Genomic DNA, 17,937 nt, shown 5'->3' with positions numbered 1-17,937 from the left:
GTAAGGTGTTCCCATTAGAAGTTGGGGGAATGGCGTTTAGGAACTTTATACAATTTTTTGCAACTTTTTGTAAGTCTAAAATTATTTCAAAATTAAAAGGTTTAAAAGGAATGTCTTAGTGTGGTTTTGAATGATTTGGATTTGTTTGTTGGCAGGAAGAGGATAATTGAATACATAAGACACCTCATTATATATAATCTCTTTTATTATTCTCTAGGATTTTCAGTTTTGCAATCAATCTTAGTGTCCTTTTGATTTCTTTTTTTCTAAGCAGTAGCCCCTTAACCTGTGGCCTGATTGAACCTTCAGTAATCATCCTAACACATTTATTTCAATTTTATAATCCTAAAGACCTTGAGCAATAGTGACTTAGCTCCAAATAGCAACAGAACCAGGTATTTAATACTCTGGATCAGCTTTTTTTTTTTTTTTTTTTTTTTTTAAACTGGGTTCAGCTTTCTCTCATCTAAAGTCAAAGTATATAAAAATATTTCAGAAAATTACCTCTAATCTATGAAATCTAAAAAATGATAAGATCAAGGAATAGATCTTTTTCTAAACTTATGTGTACATATTGCCTCCCGAGTAACTTAAGTTTCTTGAAGTCAGCCTTGGTATCTCCTTCCTCTTTTGTATCCCAAGCTTCCAGCCAATGCTTTGCCCGTAATAGACTCTCAATGAGTATATGGAAAAGAAGTCCAGGAGGTAGGGGCTGGAGAATAGACTGGTGTGTTTTGTGTTAACTTTATTCCAAAAGGATCAAACAGTGAGTGTGATGGAACTAACTTTTTGTGTGAGTGAGAAGTGATGAAACTAACTTTTTGTGATCACACATTTCAATAGAAAAATTGATATACCATATTAAGACCTAATTCCATACAAACCTTTGAGCTATAAAATAATAAATAGGAGATACAAGGTAGAGTGAGAGACAGAAAAGTTAGAGACCTCTGACTTCCCTGTTGGCAGTAATGTGTCCTCGGATGAAATTTATCTTTCTAATTTAAAATTAACTTCCATCACTATCATTGTTGACTTTTTACTGCATTAATTTCTGTCATTTTTCTCATTAGTATTTCATCTGTGTCTAAAATATCTCCTGTTTGCTTTGTCTTCCATCAACTCTGTTGGACTTAGATGTTATATAAATTGCTTGTCATTGAAAAAAATCATAATTTTTAGGGGTTGCCTTTCAGGGGTTTGAAGAAGGTCTTCATCAGTCCAGAAACTATTTTAGGTGGTGGCAGTTAGAGTACAAGACTGTCCCATAGAATCAAAGACCTCAAGTAGCTTCTTTTGGGAGGGGGGGACGTGTTGTTAAAAATAGATTTCTAGAATATCACTGAGGTCTCTCAGGCCCAGATGACATCATTCCCCAAGTACCATTGGCCCAAAAGTTAATGTAGTATTAGAGTATTTTCCTCCACCTGCAGTGAATCAGTGACTAAGTCAAGAATTATACTCTGATTCTTAATGCCTCCGATCTCTTCATGAGCCTGTACCTTCTGTCTCCAACTCTGCATTTTATTTGAGACACCTTTGTCTTTCAGGAAAGATGTCCAGATAGTATTATAACAGATGAAACAAAACTGGCTTTCAGTATGAGAAAAGCCTAACCATACTTTTTAAAAAATTATGTTAAAATACGCATCATGTAAAATTAACCATGATTTTTTCCCCCAGTGATTGCTAAGGAGCTTTTCTTTAAGGTGCCAGATGAAAATGCAACATTTTCCCCCCAACTGGAAAAACTGTTATAACTAAATTTATGTTTTAGGAGATTTTACTTGGCACATAGAAGACTGAACTTGCCCGTTTTGTGGTTCTTCATACATTTTAGCTAACTTAGTTTAATTCATTTGCAAAATAAACAAGTTGAATTTTTTTGTGAGGGGGAGAATTAGGTTTTCATTCCCTTTTAAAATATATTTGTTAAATAACATTTTAGATGCCTCATTTTTAAGGGTTTTCTCAAAGCACACTTCCTCCCATTAGTTGCAAGAACTTACATCTAGATATATTTTATACCAAAAATATGTCATGTTTTACAGCTGGAATTGCCAAGGCTAAGACTGTGTCCTTTATCAACTTGCCGAATGTCTGAAAACGTAATCTAAAGTCCTTTGATTTTCTCAGTTATAAATCTTTCAAGCAATGTCAATGTATTTATATGTTGACGTCAGTGGAATTATTATTTTTAGAATGCCAGTTTAAGAGCAGTTAGCTTTTCCTGCATCTGCCTTTGAAATGCAATTTAAAAATGATTAATCTGAAATGTCATTTAGTTAGATGTGAATCACTGTTCTTTCCTAGTGGCATCTGAAATGGAAGTGGGAATCTAGCCACAGGAAATATCTCAGGCATTTCTTTTCTACCAGGGCATGGATGGCGATGAATGATCACCAAAGGCCCCGTGAGGTGATTTTCGTCAGAAGAAATGATTTTTCTGTTGCTTAGAAAGTACTCTTTCCTAGGTGATTAATGAAGTTCTCATTATTCCTGAGACAGTATCTACCTGATCTTAGTCTTAGCTTTTCTTAGCTTAGTCTTAATTCTTAGATTAGAACTATAATCTTTTTTTGTTGTTAGTCACCCCAGCTACTCCCTACACTTGAATCTTCAGGCTTTGTTTAAAGAATGATGCCCAGTAGAAGTATAATCTGTTAAAAATGTCTTAGAAGAGGAGCATCATTTGTATACGTGCACAGATAATTTGGGAAGTCCAAAAATTTGGTTGTCTGGTCTTGTTAGATGCTGATAAAAGAACAGGAGGTGATCACTGAGTTCTGTAACTGATGCCTTGAGCAGGGAATCCTAGCCATGGCAGAGGACTGGGGATGGTTTGGGAATTGCTGCTTCTGTTACTGCATGAACAGTATAAGGAAAAAGAAGTTTGTGGACAGCTGGTATAGAGAGGATACAGTAAGCCAAACAAGAAAAAGGGATCATAAAAAGACTGGTAACTCAGGGCTCTGTGATGACTGAAATCTCATCTTTTAAATGTCTCTGGTTTCAGATTGCCTGTTTGGTATCTGTGGATCAGTTTCAGCTTTATCAGCGGTTAAAATCTGAACGAGGTATGTACACACTCTTCTTTTTATCCTGATGGTGAATGTGGCTTTACATGTGTCCTCTTTACCCTAACCTGTGTGGAAGATTAAGGCAGCTGTGCGCTGTCAGAAAAGCCACCAGCGTACTCAGAAAAAGACAAACGGGAATTGCAACATAAAATTTCAACTTTCTCAACCACAGCCAGGAAAAAAAAATGCAGACTGGCAGGAAACAGAACTTTCCTTATGTTGGTTGTTTTGTATTTTTAATTGGGCTCACGAGAGAGAAGTTCTGCAAAAGTTGGGTAGTTTCACAGTAACAGAACGACAAAGAAAGTGACCCTCAAAATGGGTTTTACCACCAATTTCCCTGCTCTTGAAGATCACTTCAAAACATTCATCTAGGGCTTCCCTGGTGGCGTAGTGGTTGAGAGTCCGCCTGCCGATGCAGGGGACACGGGTTCGTGCCCCGGTCCGGGAAGATACCACATGCCACGGAGCGGCTGGGCCCGTGAACCATGGCTGCTGAGCCTGCGCGTCCGGAGCCTGTGCTCCACAACGGGAGAGGCCACAACAGTGAGAGGCCCGCATACCGGGAAAAAAAAAAAAAAATTCATCCATCCAAACATTTTCACTGCTCATTGTAATAGTCACTGTTTGTTCTTGTTCAGTCATAGTGATGGCTGAGTAATCATTCTAATGCTATATCCAGTGTATTGGACTAATTTTCTTTCTGACTTTAGACTTGGGGTAATTTATATAGCTTTTCTATTTGTACTGCCTTTTTATCTGTAGGAATTATTTTTTGGTGTACTTTTCCATATCTGAGAAGTAGAAGAAAATTGTTTCCCCTGGAACTCATAGGCCTCGTTGACTATATAATATCAACTCTAATCTAGCATGAATGTACAGTTTTCTGATTGCTACCTTTTTAATCTGGATTAATAAAGTCTAGAGGTTAGAGGGTAGGGGAAGAAATGAACATTTTTTTTTTAATGTGCCAGTAAATTTGGTAAACAGTTTATCTCATTTAATTTTTGCAATTACCCTGAGAGATAATTCTTACATGAAAAAAGAAAGAAGAGCATGTGGAGCATAAAGGGGGTAAGAATAGGAATATTCACAGGAGAATCAACAGGATGGCATTCACTACCTTTGACCAAAGTTTGGTTCAGTCTCATAGGCTTATTTTTTTTCAGCAAGCCAAAAGCAGATTCATCTCTCATGGATATATCATTTAATTAAATTTATAAGACTGGTATATGGAATTTATTTAAAAATTCTTGGACTACATTACTTGAATTACATTTTTGCCCTATAGGAAGATGCAAAAAGGATGTTGTTGAACATAGAATCAGAACCAGAAGAGTCAAATGAATTTTAGGTTTAATGGATGAAGACATAGCCTGATACACCGTCTACACTGCCCTGTGTAGATTCTGAGCTAACTAGAGGAATTAATGATGGGGTAGTTTATATTGGCCCTCGCTAATCCATCCACGTAGGCTGATTAGGTTGAGCATTATAACATCAGATGCTGATGAATGGTATCAAACATCTGCCCTGCCATTTTCCCACTTTATCCCAATATCCTCCATTATAAAAATAAATTACTGCTGGAACATAGGCATTAACCCCGTGGATGGATGTGGCTGGTAGCAGTGCCATGATTTGAGGGCTCTTACCTGGAGAAAGTCAAAGGAGTTAGGCTGGATTTTCAGACTTCTTAAATAGTGAGACCTGTCAATCTCACCAGTCCCACTCAGTAACCAGGGCTCAGCCCGTTTATAGGGTTCCCTTGCCCCAGATGCATCTCTCCTCCAGACCATCCACCTCCTCCCCACCCCACCCATTGCCCCATCTTGTCAGTAGCAGGCCTTATTCCTCATTGTTTACAAACATTTTATTAAATAAAATGTCTTTTGCAATTAATTAGACAGATTCTAATAGTATCAGGAATTAAAACTTTCTGTGAGTTGGTTCTCACTGATGAATATAAATTTTCAGTGTATTCTAAAAATAGTGGCTAAGAGCCTGTGTGGGAATGCAGGCTCCACCCCTTACTAGCTGTGTGACCTTAATTTCTGTACCTCAATTTTTCACCTGTAAAATGTGGATATTAATAGTCCCTATACCACGGGGTTCAGATGAGGATTAAATGAATTAATACATATAAAACACTTCCTTGAGTACTTCCTGTGTCTCAGTGTTCAAAATATTAAGTTGTTGGTAATAAAAATGCTAATAACTTAAAGTATATTCAATGTTCTGCTTCTATTCCCTTTTTTCTAAGATGAGATAATCATAACATTCTCTAGGAGATATCCTCATATTGAAATAGATGTTATGATTGTCTTGTTGTCAATGGGATTAGAACACTTGATATTAATTGGCCACATCCATTTTTTTTGGGTATTGTACATTCTGTGAGTTTGGAAAAATTTATGATGATATGTATCTACCAATACAGTATCATACAGAGTAGTTTCACGGCCCTGAAAATCCTCTGTACTCTGCCTGTTTGTCCTTTCCTCCCCCTTAACCCCTGGCAACCACTGATCTTTTTACTGTCTTCATAATTTTGCCCTTTCCAGAATGTTATATAATTGCAATCAAACAGTATGTAGCCTTCTCAGATTGGCTTCTTTCACTTAGTAATATGCAGGTAAGTGCCATATCCATCTTTACAATAGGAATAGCCTTGTCATATGCAAGGTGCACATGGAAGATTATTGGCCAGGACTCTTACTCTGCCCCGGATAGTGCTTGGATAGATGCTACCACACTTTGCCTTGTGACTTGGACTTTTCGAGGTTCTTGTTTTCAACCCTACTTCTGACTGGCTTATTTCTTCATTAGATGTGATAATATATTCAGTCTGGTTACAAGTTAAGCAGGTTTTGGAGTCAGTCTTTTTTATAGGCGGTCTTCCATATCTCTGATGCATTATAGATCAAATAGTTTTACTCATACATGGAATTTATCTTTTCTCGCAAGTTCTAGGCAGATGCCCCATACAGATCCCATGAATTGACAATTGATTTTATTATTCATATTTTATAGATGAACAAACTGAAAATTGGAGAGATTGAGGCTTGCCTAGGACCACATAGGTGCGTCCAAGCTTCCTCATCTATAAAATTTTTTGAATTCTATAATTTTTTATTTTTTATTGTAAAATAAATACAACATAAAATTTACCACTTCACCATCTTAGGTGTACAGTTCAATGGCATTAAGAACATTCACAATGTTGTGCAGCCATCACCACTATCCACTTGCTAAACTTTTATCACCCCAAGCAGAAACCCTGTAACAATTAAACAATAATTTTCCATTCCTCTCTTCTCCCAGCCCCTGATAACCTCTAATCTACTTTCTGTTCTGTGAATTTGCAGTCTAGACATTTCATATAAGTGGAATCATACAGTATTTTCCTTTTGTGTCTGGCTTATTTCACTTAGTATAATGTTTTGAAGGTTCATCCACGTTGTAGCATGTATCAGAACTTCTTTTTATGGCTAAATAATATTCCATTGTGTACATATACCACATTTTGTTTATTCATTCATCTGTTGATGGACACTTGGCTTGTTTCCACCTTTTGGCTATTGCAAATAATGCTACAATGAACATCAGGGTACAATCCCTGCTTTCAATTCTTTTGGGTACGTAGCTAGCAGTGGAATTGCTGGGTCATACGGCAATTCTATGTTTAGTTTTTGAGGAACTGCCAAACTGTAAAACTCTGTAATTTAATTAGACATTTATACTATTGTAAAGGATGGAAGTATTTTTTATTAAAAAAAATTTTTTTGGCTGCATTGGTTCTTTGTTGCTGCATGTGGGCTTTCTCTAGTTGCGGCGAGTGGAGGCTACTCTTCGTTGTGGTGCGCAGGCTTCTTATTGTGGTGGCTTCTCTTGTTGCAGAGCACGGGCTCTAGGTGTGCAGGCTTCAGTAGTTGCAGCACGCAGGCTCTAGGCATGGCACGTGGACCCTAGAGCACACGGGCATCAGTAGTTGTGACGCGTGGGCTCATCGCTGTGGCTCACAGGCTCTAGAGCACATGGGCTTAGTTGCCCCGTGGCATGTGGGATCTTCCTGGACCAGGGCTCGAGCCCGTGTCCCCTGCATTGGCAGGCGGATTCTTAACCACTGCACCACCAGGGTAGTCCCGTATGGAAGTATTTTAAATTTGGAAATTTGTTAAATCTGATGACGATTTGGTTCAACTTCCTCATTTTATAAAAAAGGAAACTGAGACCCAGAGACGTTTTGATCTTAGGTGATTTTGGGAGGCAATTTGTACTCATGTAATTCTTCCTCAGCATCCATTATAAATAATTATTATTAGAAAAATAGACATTCCAAGTAAGAAAAAGTTTAATAACATTCCAAGTAAGAATAATTCTTAATTCCAAGTAAGAATTAAGTAAATGCAGTTTACTTGATAGGGATAATCTTTATCTAAATTGTATACCCCCATTTTACATAATAGACTTCATATTCACCTCTAACTCAACACTTACCAGCTAGGTGACTTTGAGGTCTATGTCATGAAAATATTTTATGTGGAACTCTTTAAGAGGGGATCTTGAGATGTATGAAATACTAATATTGTGAATGGGTTAAATGACTAACTGGTGGAAACTAAAACTCATTGGCTGGCCTCAGATAGAATTGGAGAGGTTGTTTTTACTCCGAAAAAAATGTAGAATCAGATTAGTGGCAGCTCTATATCTTAGTAAGAAAAATTATCATTAGTTTTGTCCAATTCTTATTGCCTACCAAGTTCTTTTTTAGTTTTTAGTTTGTCATCCAGTGTTTTAGTTTTCTTCTACATTATGTTACATATATGATTAGCTTGTCTTCTGTGTCTTTGTTTTCATCTGCATCTTTGTGGGGAAAATCTTTTGAACAGAAATGGTCCCAAATCACCACTCTGTTTACACAAAGCAGAGAAGCGTCACTTGGCATTGATTGGTTATTCTGTGAATCCACTTTTCATCCATCTGTGATTTTTCCATTGGCTACTGCTGTGTTTGTGGGTTTTCTGTGTCTGTCTTCCAGTATTAACAAAGAAAAGGGAATACTGAGTTTGGCATGTGTTAGTGATTATTGCTTTACTTTCTTCTGGTTCTCAAAGCACATGTCTGATTATTAAGGCTAGAATTTTGTTTGTCTCTTGTTTCCAGAACCTACTTTTTCAAATTAGTTTTTTGGAAAGCTGGGTTAAGATTATGCATCTCTAGTCCTTAAGAGTTTTTTCTAATTTTTGTGATCCTTTTTACTTACTGTAACTGCAAGTTGCTTCAGTTCCTTGGTGGGTGAATGTGTCTGTTCTTGGATATTTGTATAACTACCAAGTGGTTAGAGACTCTTACAAACGGTTTAAATGCCATTATTGTTCTCCTTCATAAAAAAAAGTGAATACAATAGGACTTTATTTTCCTCTTATCATCCGTTAATCCTACTGTATTCACTCATGTATTCAATATGTACTTATTTATGTACTGAGTATCTGTGTGTGCCAGGTGCAATTCCAGATGTGGCTTCAAGCTATGGTTCCAGTTTTCTTTGAAAGCTCTTTTGTTCTCAGCATTTTTCACAAAAGCCTCCTTCTTTTTTTTTTTGAATGAATGAATTAATTTTTGGCTGCGTTGGGTCTGCTGCTGTGTGCAGGTGAGGGGGGGCTACTCTTCGTTCTGGTGCGCAGGCTTCTCACCGCATTGGCTTCTCTTGTGGAGCACGAGCTCTAGGTGCGCAGGCTCAGTAGTTGTGGCGCGTGGGCTCAGTAGTTGTGGTTCATGGGCTCTAGAGCGCAGGCTCAGTAGTTGTGGCGCACGGACTTAGTTGCTCGGTGGCGTGTAGGATCTTCCTGGACCAGGGATCGAACCCATGTCCCTTGCATTGGCAGGCAGGTTCTTAACCACTGCGCCACCAGGGAAGTCCCTACAAAAGCCTCCTTTCATTTTGAGCCTTAACATCTATGAGACGGCTCTTCAAATTTCATCTTGCTCTTTCATTTGCCCTTGGTGAGATGCTCCCACTCCATCATTTCTATCTAATTATTAAGGTCTTATCTCACCAGAGCTTCCTGTGTAGCTATTTGGTTTCTTTTAGTGTTTTTACTTTTTAAGACTGGGTGATACTAAATGACTTTATCATCAGTTCAGTTTTATTTTTTAACACCTCCCATCTCTCATTAGTCACCTTCCTTTTCAGTTTCTGATCACAAGCTCATTCTTATCATCTGTGTGTGTATGTTTTATTTTTAAGCCTGATTTTCTGGTGTTTCGTGGTAAATGTATGACTAAGTCTAGGGTTTCCTTCCCAAGCTATTCTGTGCTTTCAGATGGTAACACTTTCTCCTTGGCTTCATGCTTCTTCAACTTTACCATCCCATTCTTTTTTGTTGATCAGTTTTAAACCTAACACAGCACCCTCTAGATGTTACAGCTCTCCTCTGAAATACTGAAGTGTCTGCAAGAAAGGACATTTATTAGCAAGCTGGGTGAGATTTCTAAAGGGACCCGAATAAGAGGCACAGTGTTCATAAGTGTTTTCCTCTTCCTCTCTGCAAGTCCATTTCCTCATCTATAAAATGGGGATAGTAATGGAATGATGGTCCCAGAGCTGCTGTAGAGAATAAATGAGTTAATATTGTGTATGTCACAGTGTGCATTCAATAAATTATTACTGCCATTATTGTTATTCTTTTTGTTGTTATTCATTGCTACCACCCCCAAATCTTGTCCCCAGTTTTCTAAACTAAACTAAGAAAGAATCTTCCAGAATCCAGATCATGTCTTGGAGTGAGTGCACAATAATATCACTCTGTTTTCTTTTCATCTTAATTCAAATCTTTTTCAGTGTGTTTCCTTCCTTATTGTCCTAGATTGTAGAGAGTTGTATAGAAACTTGATAATCAAGGCAAATTCCTTACCCTACCTATCATATCAGTTTCCTTCATACAGTATATTCTTACTCAAAGCATCAATCCACCTTCTCTGAACACCTCCAAGGAGATTGTGACTTGCTGAGATGGAGCATTCAAAGTTGCTGCTTCAAAGAGAAAAGATTCCCATGGTGATGGGGGGATTAAAATCTATTTAATAACATGATTATGTTTTTACATAAATAATGGTATTCTAGGAGTAAAAAGGCCTGATCCCGTCACATACTCACTAACCATGTGTTATGCAGACTCCTAACTTCTGTTGGTCTCAACATAATGGTGTTAGACTAGATAACCTCAAAAGTTGTTTCCAAGTTTGAAATTCTGTGGTTCTCATCAGCTATCTTGAGAGCAACCCCTCTGCTAATGGCCACCTCTGTTTGGGTATATTTACTGTAGCAGATGTTAATTCCAATCAGTTTAGTTTAATTGCATTTTAACTATCTGCAGAAGACCTTTGTTCTTTGAGATAGTAGAAAGCAAATTAATTTTGGCATAATTAAAAATGCAGTGGGTCATAAAAGTTAAAACAGTTTGATTTAGCTCAGCTGATAATTAAATTAGCTTGAGTGCATGGCATTTCCCACAATAATAAACATGCCTCCGATGTCTTTTTTGGTACAGCCTCACAATGGTAGAAGGTGGCAGAAAAACAACTTGTGTTAGCTGAGAAAATATCTAGCCGAATAAAAAGTAAGCTTCACATATCTAGTTGCAGGTGGGAAAACCAAGGGTCCGGAGTTTAGTTTTTGAAAGCTGAAAACAGTTATTGGGGTCAGACGTGGTCTGTAGGTTTCATGACAATTTTATTTTCTTGGAATGTGTCTATGTCCTAATAATTGTCAGAGTATAGAAGTAGAAAATAGTTTTAAATAGCATTTCCTGCCTTATATAATTTACATGAAGAAGCAGAATCTGAAGATCAAATAGTCATGGGGCTTTTACTTCAGTAATCAATTCTAATTTTCATAAGTAAATTCCAGTTCAAGTCTGTGACTTCGTCTATCTCTGATGTAAGTATGTTACAATTAATCACTTTTCAATCATGTTCATATTAAAGTGTTGAGGGTACTGTTCTCTTTTTCTAGGTTTCTGAGCTTTGCCCCATCTCAAAGCTGCAGAAAGCTTTCATCACTGCTGATACAGGAGAAATTATTTGAATATGCATCAGTTCATTTTTTTTTTCATCTTTGGAATAGAAATTGGGAGGAGGAAGAAACTGAACCTTAAATGTTTTGGATAATGTGCATTTTGTTTATCTACATAATAACTGTGTTTCCTAAGCCCAAAGCCAGGAGGTGGAATTGAATTCACAGTAATAGTAATAAAAAGTGTTTTAGGGGCTTCCCTGGTGGCGCAGTGGTTGAGAGTCCGCCTGCCAGTGCAGGGGACACGGGTTTGTGCCCCGGTCCGGGAAGATCCCACATGCCGCTGAGCGGCTAGGCCTGTGAGCCATGGCCGCTGAGCCTGCGTGTCCGGAGCCTGTGCTCCGCAACGGGAGAGGCCACAACAGTGAGAGGCCTGCGTACCGCAAAAAAAAAAAAAAAGTGTTTTAGAAAGTCCTCCATTCACCCTGGTGGCTCTCCTTCCCTTCAAACTCCTCTCAGATAATTGTTGTGGAGGAGAAGACAGCTCTTGCTCATGTGATAGCGATTTGGCGACCACCTGGTATCCATTAATATGTTCCTTTTTGGCTTGGCTTCTGGGAAGTCCTATTAGCTGCCGGGGCTGCCAATTTCTGATGGTTCTTCAGCTTTTTTCACCTTTTCTACCACTCTGGCTTCTAGGCCCCGCTTGTGGTATACTCTGTTACCTAAGGTATATGAAGCAAAATGGTGCTCTTAATGGCACATTGGAATGTTAATAATTTAAAAAAAGCAAGACGACTCTTTTAGCTTCTTTTGACTTTTACTTGTAACTGCTTTTCTGGGAGCCAGGCTGAAGGATAATGTGAAGGACAGATGGCATATTGTATTCAGATCCCTTTTCAGTGTAACCTGGCCAGAATTGTATGTCTAGATCCCTGTTCTGTTGTGGGAAGCTCTTCTCCAAGAGACTCCAAGATGCCCTATACAAATATCTCTCTGAAGAGTTGTGTCTGTTCTCTGAAAATATCTAGACGCAGGGCTGAACAATATAGAACCTTGCCATAGATGCTTTCATTATCTTTTATTACCATAGGGAATTGATCTACAGATACTATTTCTTTCTTTTTTTTTTTTTTTTGCGTTACGCGGGCCTCTCACTGTTGTGGCCTCTCCCATTGTGGAGCACAGGCTCCGGACGTGCAGGCTCAGTGGCCATGGCTCACGGGCCCAGCTGCTCCACGGCATGTGGGATCCTCCCAGATTGGGGCACGAACCTGCGTCCCCTGCATCAGCAGGCGGACTCTCAACCACTGCACCACCAGGGAAGCCCTTCAGATACTATTTCTTACACTTCTGTTATGTTGCTTCACTCATTTATTCAATGAATGCTATGTTCCAGGTATGTGTCTAGGTCAGTAGTTGTCAACTGGATGACTACATCCAACTGCATCTCTACCAGGAAATCTTGACAGTTTCACCTTCAAACTATGCTCCACATTTTTAATACTTCCACTTCTAATGTATATCACCTTGGATTAGATGTATCATCTTGGATTAGATAACTACAGTAGCCTCTTACTAGATCTCTGTGCTGCCACTTTGTTCTGCTACCACCTATTTTTCCTACAGTAGCCAGAATAATCTTCTAAAAGTGGAAGTCATATCACAGCACTCCCCTGATCAAAATGGCCTTCTCCTCCAATGGCTTCTCATCACGTTTAGGCCTTATCATCATAATCTGCGATCAGACCCTTGATGACTATCCCCAGATTATTTCCTGTGATTCTCCCCTCTGCTTACTTAGCCCCTTGTAAGACTGGACTGCCTTATTACATGTGTAAATCCCTTCTTTTGCATCATTTGGATAAAAGTTGGAAATCTTTCAGACCAAAAACCATGTGTAGGTTGGCTACTTATTCACGGTTCTCACTTGTAGACTTAAATGTGATTTTTAAAAATGCACAGCTAGGGGGCTTCCCTGGTGGCGCAGTGGTTGAGAGTCTGCCTGCCGATGCAGGGGACACGGGTTCGTGCCCCGGTCTGGGAAGATCCCACATGCCGCAGAGCGGCTGGGCCCGTGAGCCATGGCCGCTGAGCCTGTGCTCCGGAGCCTGTGCTCCGCAGGGGGAGAGGCCACAGCAGTGAGAGGCCCGCCTATCGCAAAAAAAAAAAAAAAAAAAAAAAATGCACAGCTATAAAAAAACCCTCAAAAACAGAAGTGATGTTTGCTCAGTATCATCTGGTTCTTACAAATGTAACAGTCCCAAAGACTTATCTTTCCCAATTCTAACCAAATTAATACTGTAGTCACCCAGTTGAAAGAGTAGAAAGTGTGCATTTGAGCTGAGCAGTCTCTGTCATGAATCAAAAATAGAGAAGGCAGAGAGAAAAACAAATTAAGTATTCTTCGTGTCTTCAGGCCCAGAAACACCAATGTACCTTTTCTTCTCATTCAGAAATGTCCATCATGAATTTCTGCAGCGTGTGGCTGTTTGACTATAAGGGAGAAATCTCTGCGGTCCCGTTTGTACATCCAGTAAGAGAAATTGAGTCACTGCTCCTTTGAATACTCATTCCCTAACTCCTTGCTAACTTACTTTGCTCCTTACTTTAACATAGAAATATAAACTGAGAGGACTTTCATGAATTTGGCTAGATTGCCCCCACCCCATCCCCTACCCTCCTACCCACCAGAATAGTCATCTACTCTGCCTTTAATCGTTTATCAAGAAGGCAATAATAACACACCTTTTTTGGCAAGTACCTTTTACATAAGCAGGGCAGTATTTAAAAGTTGTAGGACAAGCTCTAGTACCTGTGTAAAAAAAAAAAAAAAAATCTGTGCCCCAAAACAAACGTTCCATAAACAAAAGATATTGTATTGCTACTGTGGGTGCCTCCTGTATGGATAGATGTTTCTCCAGGCTTTAATCATGTGATTCTAACTAGCAGGGCTTTCTTTCTATTGAAATTACTTAAAAGGGAGGCTGATGGGAGAAGAGGGCCCCGTTTGAGAGAAGTCATTGGTTTAAATTAGTAGATACCTGGTCTTCGTTTTCTCCCTGGGCCCCCTGCATTTATAAAAGGAAATTTTTTGATCCGCTGGGATGGAGGGGAATATACTGAATGCATCCCATCTGATGGTGCTGATTGGCCTAGTGAGGGGGCTTGGAAGCCTGCTAGGGAGACCCAGAAACACCTCCTTGTGATGTGCTGTGTTTCTAAGTGGAACCTAAGCCTGTCCTCTAGGGTAGCTCTCCCTGGAGTTGAAGAACCCAGACAGATATGCAAGAAGCAGTTCATGAATAGTAAACTAGAATATATAACCAAATACTAAGTACTCTTTAGAAGAAGATGTAGACATTTGTGAATGTGACTTCCAGGATAAATACCTGTCTGTATATAGGATGTTCAGGAAGTGGGAAAAGTTGATCAGCAAATCTAAAGAACCATCCCTTCTATTATAGTTTTTTTTTTTTTTTTTTTCGGTACGCGGGCCTCTCACTGTTGTGGCCTCTCCCGTTGCGGAGCACAGGCTCCAGACACGCAGGCTCAGCGAACATGGCTCACGGGCCCAGCCGCTCCGCGGCATGTGGGATATTCCTGGACTGGGGCATGAACCCGTGTCCCCTGCATTGGCAGACGGACTCTCAACCACTATGCCACCAGGGAAGCCCCCTTCTATTATAGTTTTGACTTCTTTTTGTGCTGTGTGAGTTGTCCTTCACGTTCCCACACAGTGCTCCATACTTTTCTCTGCTGGAGTTGGTTTTATATATTTATGTGTTCACTCTCAGTTTGGCTTGCTTTCAATGATGTATTGTAAACAGATTTTAGGGGGGTGGGGAAGGCTTTGATTTATAGTGATTACCAATTTCTATGGTGTAAATACTTCCACTGTGGCTGATTTCCAGCAGCCAGTGTGATGACGCTGAACATGGAGTTGGAAGGAGATGCAGTGGGTTCCTGTGAACTGGCAAGAACCCACTTATGCAGGGGACTGCCAGTATCCTTGCTCAGTGTTTCCTCTAGGTGCAGAATCTTTATTCTAATATCTGGAAGGAGACTCTTCTTTCACTTTTACACCTTGTAAACTCTGGCTGCCTACAGAATTGCTATTCCAGGGATTTCTTTTTTTTTTAAATCTGTGTTTATGTGACGCTTTAGATCTTTCTAACTTAATCTCGTTGTGTTTCATCTCAGCATGTGTCACCTGCTTTGTACTGTGATTAGGAGGGACTAGTTTTACCTTCTGATTTTAGAGCTGATTAAATGGGGCAACTTTAATTGTGGATACTTGGACAAAAAAGCATAAAAAACGTTCTGTATATAAGAATGTTTCTGTATTTTAAAAACTTTCTTACTTCCATCCCCTAAGATCTGTTTACAGATATTTGTTAATAGTTTTATTTTTGTTATCTTGTGAGATGTTTTGTCAGTTATTACATAGCTTATTATTATTACTTTTTACATTGTACTTAAACATCTCTTTCCCTTTTCATACTGTGAGATTTCTCAGGAGCAAAGCCTCTATACACAGGGTGTCCAGTAAGTAGTTGAAATTGATCATTTGTTGAATGAACAATGAATAATAGACATTTGTCTAATTTTCAGTCTTATCATCACAAGAGGTCAGACCTGAGGAGGAAATTTGGAATAGTCCAAATTAAAATGAGAGTTGAGGCTTAGTCATGGTGTGAGCTCTATAAATAAGTAAAATCTAGGACTAAGTCTTAGATACCATCCATCGTTGGAGCAGAGGAAGCAGTATTGATGATAAAGGGGAAAGGAAGGTTGTGGGAAGAAAACAGAGAGGCCAGTGCCTTAGAGAGAGTTACAAGAAGAGTATCAGATAAAAGATGGATTGAGAAACATTTGTTGGATGTGACTAGAGGGATGTCAGTTGTACCTGTCAGAGAGCAGTTTATTTAATGTGTTGGAAGTAAAAACTTTGTTTTAAAGACTGAAGGAGGATTTGAGGGGATAGGAATGGGAATCAGAGAATGTGGATCGCTCACCCAAGTATTAAGATGAGATAGGAAGTGAATGAATGTTAGGTATAGAGAGAAAGTAGGATTCTAGAAGGGGTAATTATTATTCATTTTAATGTTAGAAACATTTTTCATCATTGCCCTTATAAGTGACACTTCATAAAGGAGGTTTAGTTTTGAAAGTGCTATATGTAAAAGTCCATGTTTTGCCAAGTCGACAACTTTTCAGATGTAGAGAGCCCTGATTGAGGTGGGTGGAGATCTATGGTCTAATATAGATCATCACATACTTTCAACACCAGGACTGATATTGGATGATTTTAGTGTGCACATCTATTGATGAGAGTCCCAGAAGAGAATTTTGGTGCAAGGCAATTCAAGATGGTATTATTACTGTATGTATTATAAATCATTTATTTGCAGAGCAGTCTGTCTATGCTTTTGAAAAACCCAGGAATTACTACTTTATATCAATAGGTAGCATCCCATCGCTGTGTCAGGTATATTGGAGCACACAAATAGAATAAGAAATAGCTCTTGCCTACAGTCTGAAGAGAGAAAGGCCATCTTTACGAAATGAATAGAGAACAGCAGTGAACAAGATGCATGTTCTGTGACTCCAAAAATTAAGACAAGCACGTGAAAGTAGGTCCTTTAGGAATGGATAGGCTATGACTTGGTAGAGAAGAGAGGGAGTTTTTAAGGGGAAGGAAAAGCACAGAATGAGAACTGTATATTTGGAAAGAAGGTGAAACAAAGGGGAAATTGGAATATATTTCAATGTTATAAAAAGTAAATGATTTTCCAGGGGACAGCTTAGTTCCAAAATTATTTTATTAGTCTGTTGTTCATATGCCAGACTGAAAGTAGCCTTTCAGTCAGCTTTGAATGGCTGTGTTCAAAGGCAGAAAGACCAAAGGACGATTCCTCCCCCTGTATCAGGGAGGAGATCTTGTCCCAGCAGCCCCTTGGTGGACCTCCCCTGACCTCCCATTGGCAGGACTCGTGTCACATACCCAAGCCTTAGCTGCAGGGAAGGCGGAGAAAGCAAGTCTCTGGAATCTTCCACCTCTATAGAGATAGATAAGAGTTCTCAGCAAGGAGGGTTGACAGGGGTAAAGATAGATATTGAGTAGATGACACTAGAATTGGCTGGAGTAGCCAATTTCATTTGTGAATAGAGTCACATCCACCTCCTAGTAACTCCACTTTTGGTGTTTGTTAAGCTCTATAGGTTATTCCTACAGAACAAGACTTCTAATGAAAGAAATGAGTAGAAGCCTGTAATGTCTCTCTTCTGCCTCTCCTTCCACACTCCTTTTCATTGTCACTTATGTACTGTCATAGTGGAGAAAACTACAGACAATCTGTTTTCTGTGTCTCTGACTCTTCCCTAGCGTTTGCATTGGACTGTGTGTCATAGCTGCACTGCATACTAAGGCCCTTTTGTTAATAGGAGTTCATCAGAATCTTTCATTGCTCCCCTATTTATTGTTTCTGTTTCTATTGTGCCACCCAGATACCTGAAATAATAAGGGGGTAGAAACAAGTCCGAACATCCACCAAATAATTTTAATTGATTAGAGATATGAAGACAGGTTGCATACTTGAATATTTTTAAGGTGATCAGTAGGGATGCTATAAATTTTATAATATCTCTTAGTTTTCCTTTCCTTTCCCTCCTTTATCATCAAACTTTTAAAAGACCTGTGATTTAGAATGGTAAATAGATATTTAAGGTGGGAATCCTTAGTGCTAAGTTACATGCCAGACTTCATTTCTTTGGGCTTAGTATTTGCAAAGCAGTTTAAAGAGTTTGGGAGAAAACATAAATAGTGTGGAAATCAAA

General features: G+C 39.0%; 1 protein-coding gene across 1 annotated transcript in view; it reads left to right on the top strand.

Annotated features, from left to right (window-relative positions):
• The window catches only part of RNF144B (ring finger protein 144B), a gene marked incomplete at its 3' end in the record, with an annotated part of 64,642 nt that overhangs the window by 36,908 nt on the left and 9,797 nt on the right, over positions 1-17,937 (top strand). Inside the window, exon 3 of the mRNA XM_079713969.1 lies at positions 3,017-3,077. Within this exon, the coding sequence (XP_079570095.1) occupies positions 3,017-3,077 (61 nt within the window). The remainder of the gene's footprint in view (positions 1-3,016; positions 3,078-17,937) is intronic.

Source organism: Hyperoodon ampullatus, assembly GCF_949752795.1.
Source record: "Hyperoodon ampullatus genome assembly, chromosome: 10".
NCBI lineage: Eukaryota > Metazoa > Chordata > Mammalia > Artiodactyla > Ziphiidae > Hyperoodon > Hyperoodon ampullatus.
This window is presented reverse-complemented; position numbering and strand designations above follow the sequence as displayed.